The sequence below is a fragment of the Limulus polyphemus genome, unplaced genomic scaffold, assembly GCF_000517525.1.
Source record: "Limulus polyphemus unplaced genomic scaffold, Limulus_polyphemus-2.1.2 Scaffold1957, whole genome shotgun sequence".
NCBI lineage: Eukaryota > Metazoa > Arthropoda > Merostomata > Xiphosura > Limulidae > Limulus > Limulus polyphemus.
Genome location: NW_013667567.1, coordinates 140,595 through 165,089, shown reverse-complemented (window position 1 = coordinate 165,089; position 24,495 = coordinate 140,595). Strand labels below are relative to the sequence as shown.

The following is a 24,495-nucleotide window of genomic DNA, read 5'->3' as shown; positions in this document are numbered from 1 at the left end:
TTCCTCCAGTATTTCGACGTATTCGCAAAATTATGTTGCCAACGCACTCCACTAGGCTCGATCTCCCACCAACCCAAACAGCTCCCCAAACCATCACGCTAGAAACCATGTGGACTAGGTTTCCTCCCTCCAGAATTAGGGACGGCTAGCGCAGGTAGCCCTCCGCTTGACTCGCGACCTGAGAGTTGCGAGTTCGAATCCCAGTCGCCAAATATACTCGTTCAATATGGTTGCCGTCTGGGCCGGCCCCTCAGGTGTAAAAATTCTTGGCTTACAAAATTGACGGCCGACCCCAGATTAGTTGGGTTTAAGGTCGTTACAGAGAAGAAGGGCAGATAGTCCTCGAGTAGCTTTGCACAAATTCCTAATCTAGAATTACTGACCACAGGGAAGGTAACTAGTCGGCAGCACCCGGTGTTTATGCGACGATATTTAACTGTTTGATTATCTGTTATAACGCCCCTAGAACTAAAAGTGTGGAGTGAGTTCAATGGCATATCGCGAATCGGAACTTGGATCTCCCAGTTCACAACTATTAATCTAAACAGTAGGCTACGTCCGTCCATAAATAACTGACTTCAGATAAAAAAAAAAAAAGCAAGTTTGTCTGAAACCACCATACCACAAAAACATCAAAATTGTGTTTGTAAACTGACGAGCATATATCTTAAACGGTACTAAAATAATTTGGATTGATAGAAATTAGTATTATATTGCGTTGTGTGTGTTTATGTATACATATATTTATGAACTTTGCATGAATATTTCTCATAATTAACATATTTTATTGATAAGCATGGTAAAGATTATTTTTATTCAATGGATAAATATATAAATATGTTGTACTTTCTAAGAGATTAAGATATTAAATTACTGAGATTTAACTATTGATTTTTATATATTTGTCTGCATGGAATAAAATATTGGTTACCATAATTTGTTTTTTATTAACCACAAAGTTACATAGTGAGCTATCTGTGCTTTGCACACCGTAGGTTTCGAAATTTGATTTTTTAGCATTATAAGCCCCCAGGCTTACCGGGCAAGTATGTACGAAATTCATTATGCAATGATTGCAGTGATAACTAACATTCAGAAAAACTGCACACCTAAAGAAAACCACACCAAAAATCTTAAAGAATCCACCAATCTATTTAATTACTCAGAATTGAAAATCACATACACACAACCAAAGAATAAAAACTATGATAAGGGATTTTAAAGCTACACCCTCACACAAATGATTGTGTAAAAATACCCTATTATGTATGTATACATACTACTATCTATTTCTTGTAAACACCTAGTCCAACTTTCAAAATCATAATTGAAACATTCCAATATTTACAAATGTTCATATAGCTAGGAAAAGCTATAAACCTTTAAAGGACAAGTTTCAACTCACATTTCACATCAGCAAGTCAATGGAGAGAACAATAACAATAGTTAATATTGATCACTTATCATTCTTTAGTTGACAAAAAGAAGTAAAGTATCAACTTCCCATATTTAAAAACATGTTTCCACACTCTCCTTGTTAACATAACAATGAGTCACACATATAAAAAAAGACCACATCAAAATTGCTTTAAAATCACAAGAAGATGATCAGATTAAACAGAGGCAACTTGTAAAACAATCTGGGATGTCACATGAAAGTTCCATTTCCTTTTACTCTTGAAATTCTTATCACCAGCTTAAGAAATTTCATGGTGAATCACAATGTGAAAATACTGTATGACTGCAGCTGTAACATAACTGATTTGTTTAGTTTTTTACATTTCCTATCTAACAAAGTTACAAATATGGAACATTTGAATAATCAGGTAAATTTCAAATTCAAAATTTTTACACTCAGATTATAACTATCAATTAATTATAATGATAGGACCAAAATTTTTTACACATGGTCAGTCACTATTAGTTAATGAACAAAATGGCAGCCCAAAATACTGAATTATACCAAACAAAAGCTATTCATTTCTGAAACAGCATTGAAATGTTACTGTTAACAAATTTTGTAATGAAACAACTTTAAACCATTTACAAGATTATTCTATTAGTCTTAACAAAAAAAAGAGTGTAACATATATTTCAGAAATTAAAATCTGTGTGAAGATGTGTAAATTTTGATGTAGTATAGTTGCGATTAAATGTTTTACTGGATCCTTTCTTCACTTCCAGCACATTTCTGTCTTTGCATCTTCTCTTCGTATTTGGAAATTTACAAATATATTTTTACCAACTCGTATAACTAATTTTCACAAACTTGTAAAATGACAGGGTAAAGATGACTGAGAAGCATTATGTATTTAACGTGTATTATTTTCTTGGCACATTTCAAGTAACCTGCAAGAGTTTAAGTACAAAAGAGTGGATGGCTTCAAAATAATTTCTTATATTTATCATTACTTTAAACTGTTTATATATTTATATACTAATTTCACCCCACAAGTTCATTCTACTTTTGGTTGAAAGTATTACACTAGCAGCTTCTCAACACATCAATCACATTAAACACAAAATTTTATACAAAACTTCTTTTGCTTAAATTATTCAAGCAGGGTCTGTTACAAATTTGAAAATAAGTGCTATTCAATACCTGGAATAATACCATAAAGTCTACTACATTTTAGTGGCTCTATAGTCATTTTTTACCATTAACAACTCAACCGTCACCAAACAAATAATACACATAATAAGCATACCTGTATTGGAATAAGTGTACAAGTGTAAATCATAAAGCCTAACATAAAACTATAAGCCATCCAGTGATGCATACTAAAGTTTCCTGAAAAATTTTACAGTACTAAGTCAGAGATTTCAGTGGTTTTTAAAAAAAAATGTGGTAATATGCTACAAATTTGTAGGAATACTATGCGAATTCCAGAGTGAAATTTTCATAAAAAAAATTATATTTACCAGTAAAAAATATGCAAATAAATAACTTGGTAACTATGTTTTTATGTAGTTGAAGTAAATTTAAAAAAATGCATATTTACAGAATGAGAATGATTTTTTTTCACTCTAGAAAAGAAATACATATAAATTAAAACTGTGCACGGTTTCGGGATAAAAAAAAAAACTCACCAATACTAACTATACTTATACAACACAAAATATTTTACTGAATATGCATCAAATTCTAATTTCATGTTCCAAATGAATCCTATTTAAAAATACTTAGAACCTAAATTTAAACGTACATAAACAATGATTCTGTCCTTTATCAGTGCTGTTTTTCTTATAGAAAGACTAGTGCTGTCTTTAATAGCATTTATTGCAAGGGATGCACTGTAGATGTTACATTTGAGTCATATACATATAAAACTCCCAAAATTTAAATAGAAATGATAATGCTGAGAAAGATACTTTAAAATATCAGCATTTTAGATTTGTATCACAACAAACTTTCATCAATACTGTCCTTATATAACCCCCTTTTGCAGCCAAGCATAATGCATCCACAAGAACCAGGGAAAACTGGGAAATTTGACAAAATATAAAAAATTCTGATTGTACATTTTACTGAAGAAAGGCCTTACAAGCCAAATATTGGAGTAGATTCAAAAAGAAAAGTTCTTACCAAAGTATGCCTATATGGTCCCCAGGTATAGAAATACTGGGTTTACCAATTATGCTCCTGTGGTAAGCAATGAGTTAATTATTTTACAGCAAAATAAAATCTTGCTCTTTTCAGTTTATTATTTTTGCGAGATTCAAATAAACATTTGAAGAAAAAAATTCAAGATGAATTATAGTTATGGTTTTCAAAGTTCTTCAAGAACCATTAATGAACATCAATGTTTTTTTCTTCAAAAATTATTAATTTCCAATACGTTTTGCAATTAACCCCATTTTGGAACAGCAACACTAGTACATCCTAAACAAATATTCACAATTAAGACCAAAAGTTTCAGATCAGTGAGTTTTGAAATTACATTAAAAAAAAGGAACTATTTTTAAGCCCACACACAACCAAGTTTAGATTATATGTATTTTCTACTCTAACTGAAAATTGTTTTACCTATGTTAAACATCCTTCAATTGGGGATATTTTCTTAGCTTCATATGATGTTTGAAAAACAGGTTATTTTTTTTCACAAATTCATTCTTCAACAGTGTCATGTGGCACAATCAGCAAAGTGTCCTTGGTTGAAAGAGGCTCTTGAAAGTTCAAAAGCCAATTTTCACATACAGGCCAATATCAGTGTTTATAAGCTGTGGTTTTCCTTTTATTTTCTGGCAAGATAATGTTTCCAGGAGTAACATAGTCACCAATCATCAAACTATTGTTAACTGGGAAATGGAAAGTATTCCCTAAAACCACATGTTGCTGAGTCTAGAAAAAACAATCCGCAGATTAAATTGACAATTCTTTTAAAGATAAATTTCAAGAGGTTATTAATATAAAACTATTAAAAAACCTCTCAGTTATTAATTAAAAATAAATTTTACAAAATCCCTCTAACCACCTACATCTTTATGTTGTATATGTAATAGTAATTTGTAGGGTTTTGAGCTAGTGTGGCTTGCAATTGACTCAAAGAAAACTTAAAAAAATCTTTATCTATAACTACTTTCTGCTATTTTTACCATTATAAAAATTTGTACAATATTTTCTAACATGAGTTTACAGTCTTTTATCACACATCCATAGGATAACTGGTTAAACTTGAGAAATATGATGTACATTAATGATTATTTTTTTATTAAAAAACAACAACAATGTTCTAATTCAATCTCCTTAAACCAAATTATAGACAATAGCATTTGCATTTCTTCTTTGACTGAAAGGCTATATTTTTCAGTAATCTCCTTATTGCAATTCATGGTAAGTTTTAATATACATAATTTAAAATGATCACTCTTAAAATTTCCCATAAAATAATACAGTTAATTATCTTAAACAGTTTTAATTATAACACATGATCATATTATGTGCAGTTTAGGTTCTGGTTTGTTTTAGTTTGAGAACATTTGTGACAAATAAAATTTGTTTTAAACAAAAATAATTGAACAAAAAAGTTACTTTATTGGGTACAGTTTAGATATATTCTTTTACCACTGAGGGGAATTCAAGCTCTCTGTAACCAAGCTCTAATTGTCCACACATATTAATAATACTGTTAAGGTAAAAAAAACACAATAAAGGAACGCTGTGTAGTAACCCGCAATCACAACCAATTTCATAAAGAAATAGAAAATAATGCTCAATTTATTGACCATGAAAAAATTAATAAATCTGAACAGTACATGCTGGTATTCAAAACAAGGAATATTAAGTCACATGTTACTCATGCAAAAACAGATATACAAAAATTCACTGCAAATACATGCTTAAGCATTTTTGTTTTGTCAAGGCAATCTAAAAACTAAATAATTCTGAAAACAAATGACACACAGCTGAAAAACTAAACAACAACAAAAAAACATTAATGAAACAATGCTACTATCACTAATGTACAGTTCTTTATGTCAATATTTATTGTTACAAAATACTCTTTACTTTTCATTCTGAAATCTTGTTAAAGAAAAAGTAAACTCTAATTAAATCAAAACTTCCAATCCACAAAAATAAGAAAATAATGTACTGAATACAGTTCACCAATATAAAATCATCATGAACCAAATTCATGCGAAAAATACATCACGTGTTACTGGAAGAGTTTTTGTTTGTACTACTATCAGCTTGAAAGAAGAACTAAAAAAGGAATGAAGATGTGCAACAGATACAAGTATCTATATTTATCCAGCCTGAGAAAGACATCCACTTAAAAACAAAATGAAGCATCTTGAGAAAATTGCTAAAACTGAAGAATTAACAAACTGTTTCTCAGAAACCATAGGGCAACTTCTAGTTCCTCAAGCTTAGTTATTTTGTAAGGATGAATGACGGATGTAGTTTGACATATTTAAAAATTATTAGTTCTTCCCTAGTTTTTTTTTTTTGGCAGCAACAAGAGCAGGGACGTCACTATGTACTGGCATATGGGACCCGTGTCCCAAATCACAAGTTGGTGTCTTTATAAATCTGAAGAGAGAACGATGATCGATATCATACTGAAACACCGAAAATTCCCACAACTATGGGCCCGAGCCTCGAATATTTTAAGCATCTAGCATCTCTGAGTAAGAGTAATGCTAAGTGTACTCATAACAGCAAGTGACTGACATGAGAGCATCTCAAGACATATGCAAAAATTATACCAATGACCTTGAAACAATAAGTTGTCTTCGGAAATCATGTCTGGACTTGGCATATTTGTTGTTTGTGTATAAATTGACTTTCTTTCAGTATGATGGAAGATTTCTTAATAAAATCTTATCACATAAAAACAAAAAAGACTAATTTTATACTTCACAGTTCAACCATAGCTTCCAAACTTCAATACCCCAATCCATTTTTTAAGTCTCACTTCAAATACAAAATAAAATGCTTAGATCTCTATATATACAAGTACACGATTTGGAACCTTTCCATTTTTGCAAAACATAAATCTAAGTCTCCAGTGTCATAAAGTTACTCTATTCACAAAAAGCTACAAGAGATTTTTTTATAGAATAACTTATGATTCAGTGAAAACCTGAATTATCCAACTGAGAGGAGAGTTACATGAATGGATTTCTTTTTATAACTTTAAATTTCATATAGTTTTGAAGTTTGCTATTGCAAATGGTGAATTACTATGATTATGTGGCCAAACAGAAAAAAATAATCAAGCACAAAAGTAAGCCAAAATAGAAGATACTATTAACCAAAAGCACGATTTTGGATAATAGAGGTTTGACTCCAACAACAACTCATGAGCAGTGTGAGAACCAACCTGGTTAAAGAAAGATGGTGAGATGCCACCACCTATAGAACACGTGGGAACATTGGCTTGGACTCCAGAAGAGCCTGTCTTGCTTGAGTTTAATATCCCTGGACTTGGTAAAGAGCCTGAAGAGGAGTGTTTATTTCTTTTACAGGTTCTAGCTTCAAGTGCTTTCTTTTGTATGTTTGTTTTTCTCTTTTTATGAATAGACTTGTACATTCTATCTTAAAACAACAATAGATAAGTTTTTGCACAACAAAAATTTAATTATTCATCAACTGACTCAATAAGACTGACTTGAGTAACTTTTGAGTACAAAATAATGCAGTAAATAATTACTTTTTGTAAATGTAAGACAGCAAAATTTGAGTTTTACTGTCTCTACACAAGTTTTAACAAAAATGATCATGTTGGACTGCTTTGCACCTACATTATTTTGTTTGCTTTAGGGCTAAGGTCTGCATTTTTATATACTTGGGCATCTGAGGAAAATTTTGAAAATGAACAGCACTATACAGAAGCTGTTCATATGTTTTCTTTTTTTTTGCCAAATATGCAGTGCTGATCAGAATACAGTGCATAAATACTGTGTTTATATCTCCCAGCCATTCCAACAAATAAAATTAGAGATCAGATAACTGAGGTTTCATTCTACTATTCAAATCCATTAAATATTTGTTTCTATCAGAGGTATACATTATGAATAAGTCCTCTTGTTTATCAACAGCAGATACGCTCGGTTGAAATAATTTCTTTACTTGGGAGGTCCCCGAGAACTTAAAACTCTCTTTATGTTAACAGCTAAAACAATTCCCTAATGACACATACACTCAGAAGTGTAAGGGTTAAACACGATATGCTTGTTAATGACAGGCAACAACAGTAGTTTTCTTATTATGTGTGAATGTTTGACAGAAAAATCTAGAACTGATTTTCATTAAGATTAAATATGAATTTTTGCTTTCATGCATACCCTACTTCAGAAACAGCCAGCTAAAAATGTCACATGCTTTAAGTATTACTGGACATAAGATACAAAGGAAAAATCCATATAAAATTTTTTATGCAATTAACCCATGATATGTACACCACAGCTGCATAAATGCACATGGTATTATATAACCATATATATGTCAATAAAACTGTCAGTTGAAACAAAAATCTAATCATACCATATCGGTGTCAGTATAACCTTTCTACATACCAGTTTTTGTTATGCAGACATAAAAACAAATATACCAAGACAAACTGGCTCACACTTAAACAGGAGAAGGCAAAAAAAAAAAGTGCACAACTCTGTGAAAGTAAAAGAAAACAGATAGCCTATTTATCAAAGGGCATTTAGTTTGCATCATAGAAATCAAATGATTATTCTAAAAACTGGTTGAGTTATATACACCTTAGCTGTCACTCAATAGCCAACAGTGAGAAAAAAACAAGAGTAATGCATAAAATAGCATTAATAGACTATTATATACTCCCAACAAAACGTACTTCACTCACTGTTCATGTAAAATGTCAAATCACATTTTAATGCAAGTTTCCTGTGGTTGGCCTTTCAGTGAAATAACCTGTGTGGTAAACAACTGCAATAGTTTTATAATGAGATATTAATCTCTTTACCCATAAACCACATATTGATAATACTCCTTGGGCATCAATAAAAGATGGTTAAAACTTCCAACTATTTACTTTGAATTTATGAATACTTTTTTATTTATACGATCTCCTCCACTGAATGGAACAATTATTAATACATGGGCTGTACTTCTAAGTCACAGACCCCAAAATTCCTGATCTAGAACAGCCAATCAGAAGAAAAGCAACAGGTCTGCAGCAACTACCATCTATGCAGCTGAACGTGAAAGTACTTCTCATCATTAATTAACATTTCCATCTTCTATGTAACCAAGTAACCACTAGATCATGCTCAGTCCTTTTATATGGACCTTTTTCACAAGAAAAGTACTTACTATCATTAATTCACATTTCCATTTTTTATGTAACCAAGTAACCACTAGACCATGCTCAGTCCTTTTATATTGACCTTTTTCACAAGAAAAGTACTTCCTATAGTTAATTCACACTTCCATCTTTTATGTAACCAAGTAACCACTAGATCATGCTCAGTCCTTTTATATGAACCTTTTTCACCAGAAAAGTACTTCTATCATTAATTCACATTTCCATTTTTTATGTAACCAAGTAACCACTAGACCATGCTCAGTCCTTTTATATGAACCTTTTTCACCAGAAAAGTACTTACTATCATTAATTCACATTTCCATTTTTTATGTAACCAAGTAACCACTAGACCATGCTCAGTCCTTTTATATGAACCTTTTTCACCAGAAAAGTACTTACTATCATTAATTCACATTTCCACTTTTATGTAACCAAGTAACCACTAGACCATGCTCAGTCCTTTTATATTGACTTTTTTCACAAGAAAAATACTTCCTATAGTTAATTCACACTTCCATCTTTTATGTAACCAAGTAACCACTAGATCATGCTCAGTCCTTTTATATGAACCTTTTTCACCAGAAAAGTACTTCTCATCATTAATTCACACATCCATCTTTTACATAATCAAGTGATATAAAAGTCTGTCAAAGCATGTTGTCAGTAAAATTACAATTATCAAAACACTGGAATCACTACTAGCTATTTAAGAATATTTCTTTTCTGAAGGCTTAAATTTATAACTATTTTTTTTTATTAAAGAATGGTGTATCTTGAAAAATAAAGAAATTGCTGATAAAAGTACCAAAAGTTTCAAAACAATTTTGCTCAAAAGTAAAATAGAAACTGAAAAAACAGGAATAACTCTGTACTGTTATGAAAATTTTCTGAAATTGAATAATCTATGCAGTAAATTGAAATTACTACATACTTAAACACAAACTTACTGGTAATAAAGTAATTTTTGGTCTAAATTTGTTATGGAACTTATTTGTCAAGACTTCTCCCCAGAAATGAAATTAAGATGAATAACAAACCTGATACAACTTATAATGTAATTTAGTCATAGGTATATTTCAAAAAAGCTTACAATAATTAGACTATATTAATTAGTCTATTGGGTATTCTTGCTGTTAATATTTCATGTTGGCTAACAAGATTTAGGTTAAAAATTTACATAATAAGTAACAATTTCAACTATTCATTCTACAAGTCATTGAAAATACCAAAATAACTTTTTTTAAAACTTAACCAATTTAGCTAAAACAACTAAATCAAAAAATATGTATTACTAAAAGCCAACATTATAGCCCATTAATTATTCATTAACAACAAATTACTCCACATGATGCAAAACGTGGATCCTAGCTGCATTTAACCGCATATAAAGGAGTTGGTAATGTGAGGGTTGGCCACTTTGTACAATACATGTCACTGACACTTTCAATAAAAAACAAGTCATGTAGTTCATAATTCAAAATATTAGAAAGAAGTGAACATAGCTGATAAATTGTAACTTATTTACATTATCCACTACACTATTAAAACTACACTGCTCTATTCAATACACTATACTACCAAATTTAACAAGTTCACCTCTTTGATTCTAAAGAGTGGTAAACTTAAAGCAAAAGAATCCAAACATTTCTTTCTTTCTAAAATAATACTTGTACATCTACACGTAGGTATGTTTGTACATGTGTGTGATTTAATTCATTAATCGATTATCAATTATTGTCACTTTAACTGATTAATAAAAATTATGATGAAATCGATAAGATTAAATCAACTGTCATGAAAATAACCAACTAAACAAAATTAATATTTCTGATTATTACTATTTTTGACTATTTCAACAATTGGTTAATTGAAATTACAATTAAATCGACTGTCACGAAAATTGACAATTGACTGTCATAAAAATAATCAACTAATCATAGCTACTATTTTTGATTATTCCAACTACCTAAGTAATCAAATACTGCTATTATATTTCTATATTTATCATTTTCTTATAAGTTCTGGTTTTTTACTTCAAGTTTTTTCCACTTTGGTGATTCACAGAGAAAAAGGGGGGAAGCATGATTCCAGGGTCTTGGGTGGGTTCTATTCAAATCCACTTCCACTAAACATGCTCACCCTGTCTTTGTTATGACAAAGCTACTAAAATTATCTGTCATTGTCAGTAATTCTGAACTGCTGACTAGAAGAGAAAACAACTGGCTTGGCAGCACCTGCTGCTAACTTTTTTTTGCTTGTACATACCACAGTCTGAGGAATACAATACTGTACTGACTGAATAATTAAATATAACTGATAGATGGGGCTGTTAATTGATTAGCAAATAACACTAATAGCCTAGTTCTATATATATATATATATGTGAATAGATTTTGCCTTTTATGAATTTAAATTGACAAGTCTGAATTTTGACATTATCTATAATTATCTTTGATGCAGTCTTTTAGTAAGCAGCACGTGACCTCTTTGAACTTATTTAAAGTCTTTGTAGTTTGATACTAACTTTTAATATATGTATAGCTTCACAAAATTCTGTAACTTTCAGTAAACATTACAAGTCTTTCACATACAAAAAAAAAACATTTTTGAAGTGCAGTATTTTTAATAAACTAAAAAAAGACTTATCTGTGAATATATCAATTTTTTTTACTAGTCCTAGTGCAATGTAATTTTCATGTTAAGATTGAAAATACTTTTCTTCATCTCAAAAATCTCAAATTTCATTTGCATAATTTCTAAAACCTACTAAATACATTTCAAATGTTTGTTTTCAGTAAAACTAGATATTTTATCTGTTATTTTCTCTACCCTAACTCTATACAAGGTTAGTCAATTTGACTGACCTTGTAACCACCAAAAAAAAATCTAAATAAATCTAAATTACCATTTTTTTCTTTTTAGTATGACTTCAAGTTGTAAAATGAAACTACATTCGTTTATCCTAAGTAGCTTTAAACTTGTAACAGTATACATCTAGTCATACTATATTATATTTTTTTATTGCCCTTTGATTGCTCTTTGAACCACATCTAACTAATACTATTCATGCTATTATAAGTGGTAAATCACTTGGGGAACGTGAAGCTCACGTTATGCTATCAAATTACATTACCCAGGAGCTACTCTGAGCTGCTCGCATGCATGCATTTTTATTATATTATTATTTCTATTTATTTTACCTAATCTAACCTTAACTAACCTAAAGAGATCCCTATCTTTACATTTTAGTCACTTTTATAATAATAAATAAAGAATAAACACGAAATAAAGTACTTACCTGGGTCTTCTTGTTTTTTGCTGTCGACTGTCAGTTACTAATGATACTAATGCACAAAATAATTTTTAATAAATTAAATAATACACCAAAGAACATAGAATAAAAACATGCAAAAACCAGACAATTTCCATAACTATCACAATCTTTCTGGCTTTCTAGCTATGCAACAAAAGCTGTTACAAGTTCATCCAAGCTAGTCGTTATCTTTCCCATAGGAACGAAGCTTGTACTAACAGAGAAAATGACAATTCTCTGTTCAGAAAACAATGTAATATAATATTTCACTTCATACATGAAAACCTTGGCTTTCTATTGGCTATAATAATATAGTAATAAGAGTAAGAGATAACTACTAACAAATCCCAAAACAGAGGATGTGACAGGTGGATGTGGCAAGAGGGGTCTGATTTTCTACTTGATGGCTCTGTAACCAAACAGGATTGAAGGCTATAAAAATTATGGTTTGTCTGAGCAATGACGATTTTATAGTGAGTAATTTATGTTAAAATTCGTAATTATTAAAGGTGTGGTCAATAAAATTGAGAAGAGGGGATGCCTAGAGAAAATATGTCACATTTCTCACACTAGGGGAAATTCAAGATTTTGTTTAATATTGCCTTATAAAATTAAGAACTTAAAATTTATATACTATTAAAATATGGATTATTAACTATGAATTTATGCTACACTAATTGGTATAATATAAACAAAAAATAGTTTAATTAAATTTTGAATGTAAGTCACTAAAACCTCATGACATGTACAGTAAAGGATGCTTGTGGTGATAGGGTTCGTTAACTAAAAAAATATTTTATGAAGTAAAATATTAAATTTCATAAATAGATTTGGTGTAGCAACAATTTTTAAAATGTTATGGTATATTGTAAAGTTTTTAACCCTCTCTCTAGAGACATGTCAAAGGATCCATGTCATAACATTTTAGTTATTTTCAGAACTTAATTAGACAATTTTATTATCATTGTATGTAAATAAAGTTCATACCACAATGTAGTTTATAATTCAAATCTTAAAATTATATATTTTAAAATTTATTAATCCAAAATAAAATATTAAATATGCTTTTTTTGTTTAGCATATCTTCTTGTCTTATTGCTTTATTACACACCACCATACAATGTCTATAGTAGTTAACAAATTAGAAATTCAAATTTCTGACATTTACAAGCTAGAATGTAAAAGAACTTCCCACCTTTTTGATGTGCTGAAATATCAGTATATTTTGCAAACCTACCATTGTAGTCTCACCAACTACTCCATTCTTCTGAAACCCCCTTTTATATTCATGCCTACTTCTCTTAAGTACGTGTTTATAACAAATAGAAAGAGCACATTCCAAGCTACATAAACCTGACAGTCATTTGTAAATGGCTTAAAGGTGAAACTTGTAACTGACTGCAAATGTTGAAGTTTATTGACTAAGTTGTTGCCCCGAACAGAAATGAGTTTTCTTTAACAAACATATAGCTTAGTTGGAAAGTCAAATAAATTACTGTGGTTTTTATAGTATTGTAATGTGATAATTTTTTGGGTTTTCTAAAAATCCATCTTTTAAAATCAACAAAAATTAATTTGTCTTCCTCCTCCACTTTAGAGAATAAAGGAGCCGTACTGCAAGGCTTAGCAAGTACAACATGCAAATACAACTCAATTTTGTAATATCGTAAGCACTAGAAATAATTTTTTTTTCTATACATTTTTTATATACTGTTCTATGTTTTAAGAAATATAATTAAAAATTAAGAATTTATAAGTAAACATTAATAATATACATACACATGTTCATAAGCACACTTTGTACATCTATACTGCTTAATTCCAACCACCCTGGGAGGATAACTAACATCCAAACATCTATAGAATTTATTGGATTGACTCAGACTTTGCACAGAGGCATATCAAATATTTTCTCCTACTTTTATTACTTTAGACAATTCTCTCTGTAACCACTTTACAGTAGCTAATAAATCCTCTACCACTGATGTCTTGGAGACAGGATTACGATAAAATGTGTGTGGGAAAGTTCTGGAAATTGCACTGCACAAGCTTATTTGCTATTGACTGTGTTATATTATCGTGTCACATAAATAGTCTAATGGCAGGAGCAGCGATTCATTTCTTTATATTCAGCCACTAACAATAAAATAATCATAGGAAATAGATGTGAAAAGATCAGATACAGAAACTCTCGGGAAAAGTACCTTAGAATTTCACGGTTACTACTGAAAAGTATAGAACAGTACTATTCACTTTATTTCACATTTTTCAACCTTTAAAGTTTTATGGTGGTTACGAGATCATTCAAACTGACCAGCTCCTTATAAAATTAGGGTAGAGAAAATAACAGATAAAATATAAAGATTTTCTGGAAAAAACAATTGATAATTATTGAGGTGGTTTTAGAAATTATACAAATCTTAACATGAAAATCCATTTGCACTCGGAGCATTCAGCACTCTGACTCCATATATTCATGGACAAATATTTAATAAAAATACTCAACTGAAAATTGTGTTTTTTTCCTACAAAACACTTATAATGTTCACTAAATATTTGAAACATTTCACAAAAATACACAAAACATATTAATAGTTGTTAAAAGTTATAGTATGGAACTCTGATGGTCATTTTTGGGTCATGTGGTCAGTGTAATCAATGAGACAGTAGTAAATGGGTTAAATCCAAGTTGACCTGTTTCTTGTACTTTGTTGTATTTTACAAGTGTTAGAAGAAGTTAAATGATCAATGCACAAAAAAATGTGTTTGTGAAGATTATAAGCAAGGCATTAAATCTCGTCTCTACAGTTTTTTAACATCAAATAAATCCTTGTCTATCTAACATCAAACTTTCTTGGAACACTTTTATTCATAAAATACAAAATGCATTTGTTTAAAATTGAAATCTTCTGTATAATTTAATCACTAACTATATATGCTGTCTGTCTGTTATGTTTTTTTTTCCCGGGAAGGTTTTGCTGAGGAGATAAAAGTTTTCAGCAGTGTCAATAAAACTTAAGATTGTTATTAAAGTTATATCATGCCCCCTCCCACAAAAAAAAATATTCAAACCATAGTGTTTCATATTAAGGTTTGTTATACTGTAATATCAAGGTTCAAGATCAAATAAGTATAAATCAGTAAGTATTGGCTATTAAAGAACAGCCATTAATATTTCTTATTTCTGTTGGAAGATCAAGAGAGCCATAATGGATACATAATTCTACAACTGAAAAACAAAATTGTATTTTTAGAGTACACAGCAATAATTTTTTCATCACTGTTACCACATTAACTGTTTTCTTAAAAATACTAAATGCTATTGATCAAAGTTCCTAACTTTTGATTTAAATCTCAAAACTAGTTTTACTAGACGATAATAGTAAAAACAAAAAGGAACAATCTTAGTTAGAGCTGAGAGAAAACGTTAGTTAGTAGCATTAAGGAAAAAAAAAAAAAAATACATATTATTTTGGGAAATCCCACATGCAAGGCTGAATTCAGTGTTATTGAAAAAAAAGAAGACTATTGACACAAAACTAACAAGTTTTACATTTATTATGGGTTTATTAATTAGTAAAAAAACAGCTCAAAGATACTGAACTTACCTAATGAAATTAAGTTAGAATGGTGGACACCAAGCTGTGTAGGCTGGGGATTCTGAATGCTCTGCACATCCATCATTGTGTTTCCATTCATTAAAGCAATGCCATTTACCATAAGATTTACATTGTTCGTGGCTGAAATCACAGAAAACATTTCTTAATAGAGAAGATTTATTCACAGTGAAAACATACTCTGACAACATAAGTATGTCAAAACTAAAGTAATAGTAAACCATAAATCACAAGATCTACAGGAGCTTAGAGAAAAGTTAGAGCAAATTTTATTAAAAAGCTAATTAACTAAACAAAACTTATAACAACAGTCTTATATCTTTTGAATGGTTGCTTATAAATGTGTTTATGTAACATCATTTAGTACTGGCAAATCACTGAAAATGGCAACTAATATTTCTTGAAATTCCAGTCATATAACTCAAAACAATTGTAAACTAAATATGTGGACTATGTTTATTACTTATATAATTCCATAATATTTACCTCCCCTCTTCCAAATGTCCAGTAAAATATAAATACACTTCAGTTTTCTATTCTAGGAAGTTCATCTCTTTTCTTCAACAGCAAAGTCTCTACAGAAGTAGTGAAATATTAAAAGATGAAATGTTATGATATTTAAATGATTACACTCACCATTTTGAGCATCTAATGTCTCCCAATAGCTTTCACTAGGAGAAGTTTCATTAAATCCAGGAGGCGGTTGAAGTGGTTGACCGGTGTATCGAAAGAATGGATTCTTAAGGTCTAATGAGTTACGACTGCATGCACTTGTTCCTTCAATTTTCAGCTCTATGTCAACATCATAACTCTGCCTAATATTATAAAAAATTATTGAATTTTAGCTCCATTGCTCGTTATTGAACAATAAGCCTTGACAACTTTGATCTGCACAATAATAGCTGCTTCTTCCTGTCAATTCCTGTTTTAGGTTTTAATAAACAACTGACTCACAATTAATATACATGCTTACAACACATACAAACATGTGTATATTCATGTGTAAAGAATTTTTGTAAAAGGCTGTGTCACATTGTTTCTCATTATACATACAAACATACATCACTCTTAATTCAACTGTGACAGCTTTGAAGGTTTAAGCCACAGAAGTTTATGTGGGTGACGAAAAAAAATACAATCACTGTTTTTCTGTACTCTAAGTATTTACATTCAGTCTGTAATAAAATCATATACCTATAAGCCAAACAATTACTTCATACTTTTAATGTAGATTTTTGTGGTAAAAGTCTTCATTTAACTAGAATATTGTCATTTATTATTTATATTAAATCAGTGTGACTATACTTAAACCATACAAGATAATTGTTTGTTTTTTTATTGACAAAAATTAATGGCATATTGATGTAAAACTAATTACCTTGGATTTGAATTTAGGACTACCATTCCTGTTACGACCTGACCTCTTTGCACAATCAATGGGGAGTGAATTAAACAGCGAACTTGGTACCAGTGAGTTAGCGGTTGGGTGGGTGATGTAGATAACCATACAGTGTGCCTGAAAAAAACAAACAGAAAAAATATGTTCATGTCTAAGCCAATTTCCATTCCAGAATGGTCAAGACTATGCATTTACACCTTGTATTTTTCAGCCATTAAAAATGACGTTTTTCATTTATTTTAAATCATAATCTGTTATTCTGTTTATGGTAGTTAACTATTTTTAAATAGAGCTAGGAAATGAAATTGATCAATCAATATAACTGATTACCTATAAGCAGCAATTTAACAGATTAACTGAAATTATGATTAATCAATAAGTTTCCTGAAAAATAATCAACTAAATGAAATCAGTGTCCAATAATCAACTGTCACGAAAATAATCACGAAAATAATGTTTCAATTACTACTGTTTTTGATAATTCTAATTATCCAGTAATTGAAATACTGCTAGTAGTTTTGATTAAATCGAGTTTGCAGCTTAACTGATTAGTGTCAAAACTAATTACCCTCACCCTGAGAGGGTATTGTAATCAAGTCCACGTGTGTCTGTGTTTCTGCAAGCGTATTTTGAAAACTAATAGACCGATGTAAACGAAAATTTTACACAAAATGGAAAGTCAGTATGGGACAGTCCTCCCCAAATTTGGTCCAGATCCAAATCCAGATTCTGGATCACTTTGATGCATTTTTTTATAATTGGATAATAGGGTATTTTCATGGTTTTTGGTTAATAATTCTGTAAAGTGTGATCGGATTTGTACCAAATTTTATGAGCACATTAAAGTTGAGACTCCTCATCACACTACACAAAATGATCTACATTCTTGATCATTCTGGATCTGATGCAATTTCAAAAAGAAGGAGCAGGGTGAGGGTATGCAATCTTTTTGATTGCTCTTGTTGATAATATAATGATTACTTAGATATGCTTTTTTTTGTTAAGCACACAAAGATATATATTGGAGTATCTATGCTCTGCTGACAGTAAGGTACTGAAACTAGATTTTTACACCATAAGTTTGTTTTTTAGCTATCTTTTCACCTCAAGTTTGTCCAACTTTGGACCAGCATGCCTGGTGATATGCTGCCAAACTTGTTTGTCCTGTCAACCACAGGTTTTATATTTTTCTTTGTTATGGCAAAGACACCAAGTTTATCTGCCACTGTCCTTAATTTTGAACTGCTGACTAGAGGGAGGGCAATTGACTTGCAGCACCCACAGCCAACTCTTGGGCTTTTTTTTTGGGGGGGGGGCGGCTTGTACCATGGTTTGTGGGGCACTGTACTGATTAAGAGGTCCATTGATTAATTGATTACCAAACACCACTAATTGCCTAGCTATAGCTTTGAGCACCATTTATATAACATTATAACCATTGGACACTAAAGCAGGACTATTGATACTATTGATACTAATTCAAAACTGCTTGCTTTAAACCCAAACCTTGTACTTTTCACAGAAAAACAAATGGTTTTTAAGATATCTGAAGGTTTTCTTATCCACAACTTTTTGTGGTAAAATATGTTAACAGGATTAGTAAGTAAAAAAACTACTTTTAAAACCAGTATTTAGTTATATACATTACACTGTAATCAAACAAAAATATTATTAATACAGAAAAATAAAATTACAAGACTTCAGTGTGAATTAAAATTATCACATCAGCATTTATATACGGTATATACATCAAAACTTGAAAGAAATTTGAAAAACAATGAGTATCAAAAAAGTCTTTTGATATTGTACCCCCCCTCCCCCACTCATAAAAAAAATGTGAAAAACTTTTAACTGGTTTGATTGTTGTTAAGCACAAAATTACACGACCTATCTGTGCTCTGGCAATTATGGGTATCAAAACCAAATTTGTAGTGTCATAAGCTTCCAGACTTATTGCTGAGTCACTGGGGAGCATACAGCTCTTAAAATCAGAGTCAACTGAAGAACAATATGGAAAACTTTGATGACTATCAGCTATGAAAACAGTAATATTAAAATGTCTTGAAATTCAAATCTGTTTATAGATAAAGATCTGGTTTTATACAACTGTTAATTTCTCTTTTGCTTCTGAACTGTATTAATTTATATCAACTCCTTATAAGAATTTCTTTTTCTTTTGAGATTTAATACAAAGGTATACAATTAGTATTTTTCAGTGTTAGGCATTATACGCTCAATATGCTGCAAACATTACCTGCACTGTACATGAACATTTGGAAAAAAATAACTATTGCTATATTTAATCTCTAAGTAAGACTAAATTTTGATATCTACAATGTGTAGCAAGGCAACTTCCAAAATTAGAGTTCAAGAGTTAGTGTTTACTGTCACTATGGGAGATGCTCGATGACATTTGACAAAATCCCATGCGTTAGGTTTGCAAAACAATCATAAAATTTACTGTGGGATACAACAAACATATCAGTGCACATATGTGGGGGTTGACTTAATAGCAAGCAGCATATTCTTTATTGGTAAGTATGATTTTGTGGAATTGGCTCTGTGCGTTGATCTAAAAAAATTTTATATTTAAAAAGAATTGTGAAGGACATTTCATCATATGCTTGCAAGTAGAATCAGTTCATGCTCCAAAATGAATATGCTCCCCTCAGTGACTCACATACACCCTCTTTCGATTTCTCTGTCTCTCTTTCCACAAATATTGTATAATATTTTTGAGTTTGGTGAGAATAATGTCACAAGAGGAATGGTTTACTTGGTGAGACTAAGCCTCCCCATGCCCCTCTTTTTTTGTATTAATGTTAAGAATTGTATCATGAGCTTACTGCATTGTTCTCACCTTTACAATATCTCATTCTTGCTATATTATTCTTTACTTACTGCAGTGCTCGTTTCATGTATCCAATTTGAAATAACTTTAGGTTTAATATTAAGACCTATTGAAAGTTATGTCTTAACTCTGAGAGCAACATATTTAGCAATTAAATCTCACCTAACCATTTTTATTCAGTCACTCTTGTCTCTTTTCATACAACCTGAACATAGAGAAGTCATCCAAAAATACACACGACTGCCAAAGAGCTTAACAGCAGGATCATGTACCTGAGTATTACTTCATACAGTATTCGTTAAATAATGAACACTTACATTTCCAATTACATAGCATCCACAAAAATTCAATCTGTAATGCGTAACAGTGTAAGTACTCATCATGTTATTTCATTTCTATAATGGAAATCACCAAACAACAATAATTTCCTTAGTTAAAACTGACATATTAGAAAAAAAGATTCTAAGAAATAAAGGTGGTCTGGTAAATATCCGAGTTTCTTTCATTAGCACAGTGTCATTCAAGCCTCAAGTTATTCACTCATTAAAGCATTTTCCATGTTGAATAAAATGGAGTTAACATTTATCTTTGTCAGAGCTTTTAACTTTTTGGAAATCTTTTTAAAAGGACTCACAGTGATAGATATAGACAAATTGGCACAATAAGATGTACAAGCCATGCCGTCTATAAATTACTGACCCACTCTCTTAATTAAAGAGAATATGAACAACACCAGATAATCATTTGTGTTTTGCAACATGTGAGCAACTGTTGTCTGAAGTTTTTCCTATTAGTTTAAATGGAGCCCCCTGCCATTAATGTGATGTTTGAGCCATATACATCAAAATGGCAAGAGTGAGGAAAAAAGCAAAATGCATTTTGTGGCTCACACAGTTCAAATTGGCAACACTCATGCAGAGGGAGTTCAGGAATCCATAGCAAAGCTTCACGTGCACCTAACCAGGTGACCATTTGAAGGTGATTTAAACAATATGAAGAGACTGGCAATGTGCTTCATAATACATAATAAAAGAGCCAGTACATGGCCAGAGATCAATTACTGCTTGTACACCCATCCAGAAACGAACACTGCCCATGGACAAAACCTCGGGTGTTAGACTCCATTATAATTAAACCACAACTGTTCATCTTATGTAGTTCCCATTATATTCAATTAATAAAGTAGTTCAATAAGTTATGGACACCCAATGTTATTATTATATTTTTAATCAATAATGTATTTATTCCTCATTGTACACAAGATACACAATACAAATATATTTAAGTGCTTTACCTATCACTGGAGTCAAATGTGACATTTCAAGCTTTAACATAAATTAATAATATTACACTGTTAACACCTATTGAAAACATTCTTGTGGCTGAAAACAAACAAATACTTAAAGGTACAGAAAAATATCAATAATTATGTTATAATAAATTAAATGCAAGATTACTAGATTAAATTAGTTTCTTCCTGGTTTTCAAATTAGTAAAAACATGTGTACACATACGTTGAGCCAATGAAAGCTACATCAAACCAGAATGCAAGGCCATGAATTTCTCCAGACTGAAGAATATGGAAACTGAGTGGAATTTCTATTTTGTGAAGATCAGATTCTGATGAAGTCTCAAAATCTACAGTGTAGCTTATAGACTTGGCTAAACAGATCCGAATGTCGAAGGTATCCTAAAAGTAAATAGGAAGACTGATCATTTATGCTGTATTTTTTCTCTTAAGTAAACTGGTACTTTTCATCCACATACTTGTGAGATCATTGAAAATTAACAATAACTAAGCTGAAAGTATAAAGCTAGAAATCTTACCAGTGTTGAGGAACATTTCAGGTTTAGAAATTCATTACTACATAACTCTAATTACTAAATTTTTAATGCATAGAGTCAAATATTAGTGTCCATTTAGAACTAGTATGATGATTAATTTGTGGAGAAATAACTGCCTTTAACTTGCTACTTCATCAAATACCCAAGACAGCTTTAATACTGAGATTATCTTGAAAGATAACAGTAATGATCTAACAAAGCTGTTGCTATATGTAAATGTATGTCAAGTTTTATCATACAACTAGTATAAAACTCCATCAAAGTTGATGGGAAACCAAAACCTACCAAACATGAATCCTCCAATATATATATTTGTAGCTTTCCACCCATAAAAAGACATAAGAAAAATACAGGGCTTTCTAGCTTCGGGAAACCAACGTCTATCATGAGCAATATTTCCTTTACCTACAGAGTGTCTCTTCCCAGCATAGATCCTTGTCCCAGCATTCACTGATCAAGTTATTTTCTTATCACATCAATTGCATTATTGCAATAGTTCTCTTAATACCACATTTCTTGTAAATACTTGATCATCGATCAAAAACTTCCCTTTACAATAAATGGGAAATTATTTTCACTCAGTGCTAAATAAATTCTCGGTATATAAACAGCACAAAAAGTTCCAAAATTTAGGAGCTATTTATGCCTATGTTACTGAGTGAATTCAACTAAAATGGGAAGGGACAATGAAAAGAGGCAGGTTGTTTTTGTACAGACAAAAAATTAATGGCATACTGATGTAAAACTATTTACATTGGATTTGAACTTAGGACTACCATTCCTGTTACGACTTGACCTCTCTGCACAATCAATGGGGAGTGAATTAAACAGCGAACTTGGTACCAGTGAGTTAACGGTTGGGTGGGTGATGAGGTAGGAGAAATCTAGCATGACCAACTGACTGATCGACCGACAATTGGTTTTTATGATTATAATGTGCCACCAAGTTTGATACATATATTATGTTTGAAATGTTCTTGAAATACCACAAATAACTGATAATCTTATAGGCAGTTGAAGAACATGTAACATTAATGCTACATATTATTCAAGTATCTATACGAAAACAGGTTATTTGAAGTAAGTTTTGGGCACTTTAAAACTATATACCATGCCTATTCACCTATACAAAAGCTTGGATTTGTTCCATGGTTAGTTAATGTCCACTGTTACACGCAGGATGGAACATCCTAAAACTAGTCTAACTCAATGGCATGTTGCAAATATTTTTAAAAAAACCTCAAGTTAATTTTTAAGCAAAATTTACAACTTTGTTGTAAAAATATTACAATTAAAATATATTTTTTTGGTCACATAACAAATAAAATATATTACAATTAAAAGTTCTTTTTCGTCTCATAAAAAACACAGTTTGCTTCTTATGCAAAAGTCATCTCCTAATAAAATAACTTCTATTAGCCATTATTACAATCTATACTATTATTTTGCTTGTTCGTATCTACAACCGTTACGCATTCTGACCGAGAACCTGCTGCATAAGCATGCGTAGTTAGAATGTTTCCCCAAGAAAAACTGCGCATGTGGTCCTAGGTCACCAATAAATCTTTGTTAGGTTTTGCCATATTTTTTTACAAATATAGCCCAAAGTGGTGATTATTGCAATCGGCAAAATAACACACCAAAAGACATTTGCGAATTAATATCCATCAAGTTGAAACTAACTATATAAATAAAAGGAAACCTGATCAACAACAACAAAATTTCTAAACCCACAAAAAGCATTTATGTCTTTTTCAGAACAGTGTCTCAAAATTTCACAGCCTACAATATGATAAAAACTATTTAAATAATATGAGTTTTTTTTTAACTGAAACAAAATGCAAGTATTTCCAATGCAAGAAAGAAAAATGGAGACTTTGATGATGCCCCTTTATTGCAGAAATGGTTAGCTGGTTACTTAAAAGAGGGTTTCACTTGTGCAAGGGTAAGATATAAAGAATTCAAAGATTCAATGTATATTGTGACAGTTTCTAACAAGAAATAGTAATAAATTAAAATCAAATTTTATTCCTTACTATTAAGAAAAAGCTTTTCAGTTTAATCTGAAGATAAAAAGTCAACCTATATATAAAAAAAAAATAATAACTTTTGCTTTTTTACACTTCATTATACAATAAATATGGATTACATGCGAGATATAATAAACTTACAACTACTGGTTGTCGAAAATATTCTTCTACAGCTGCATCTCTTAGACTTGAAAGATCAACTCCGTGGAAAGAGTGTTGATACCTACAAACAACAAAATCTATACGACTTTAAGCTAAACTTTATGTGTTAATTTCAAAAGAGGGAAAGAAAAATTTTAAAATTCAAAAGGGGAAATATGTTTGTTTACTAAGCAAACACACAATGACAATATTTTACAGTTTATATCAGAATGGCCCTAACTTCCTAAATTGTATGACATTGGAGTAAGTCAAGAATTCAAATTCGATGACGAGGAACCCACTTTGAGACTAATAATGGCTGGAGACGGCTTAAATGGGTAATGAAGAAAAACTTTAATATAAGTTTAACATGACAGCAAATGTACAACGGTTCGACAACGGAACAGATGATGACAAAACCTTGTCGAAACGTTGTACATTTGCTGTTATGTTAAACTTATATTAAAGTTTTTCTTCATTACCCATTTAAGCCGTCTCCAGCCATTATTAGTCTCA

General features: G+C 30.8%; 1 protein-coding gene across 1 annotated transcript in view; it reads right to left on the bottom strand.

The window, feature by feature from the left end:
• Nucleotides 1-3,281: 3,281 nt before the first annotated feature.
• LOC106465479 (histone-arginine methyltransferase CARMER-like) overlaps nucleotides 3,282-24,495 on the bottom strand; it is a 46,105-nt gene continuing 24,891 nt past the window's right edge. The window contains exons 8-13 of the mRNA XM_013925707.2: nucleotides 23,980-24,061; nucleotides 21,478-21,653; nucleotides 17,092-17,229; nucleotides 16,350-16,528; nucleotides 15,705-15,836; nucleotides 3,282-4,342 (exon numbers count right to left, since the gene is read on the bottom strand). Of these exons, the coding sequence (XP_013781161.1) occupies nucleotides 4,296-4,342; nucleotides 15,705-15,836; nucleotides 16,350-16,528; nucleotides 17,092-17,229; nucleotides 21,478-21,653; nucleotides 23,980-24,061 (754 nt within the window). The 3' untranslated portion in view covers nucleotides 3,282-4,295. The remainder of the gene's footprint in view (nucleotides 4,343-15,704; nucleotides 15,837-16,349; nucleotides 16,529-17,091; nucleotides 17,230-21,477; nucleotides 21,654-23,979; nucleotides 24,062-24,495) is intronic.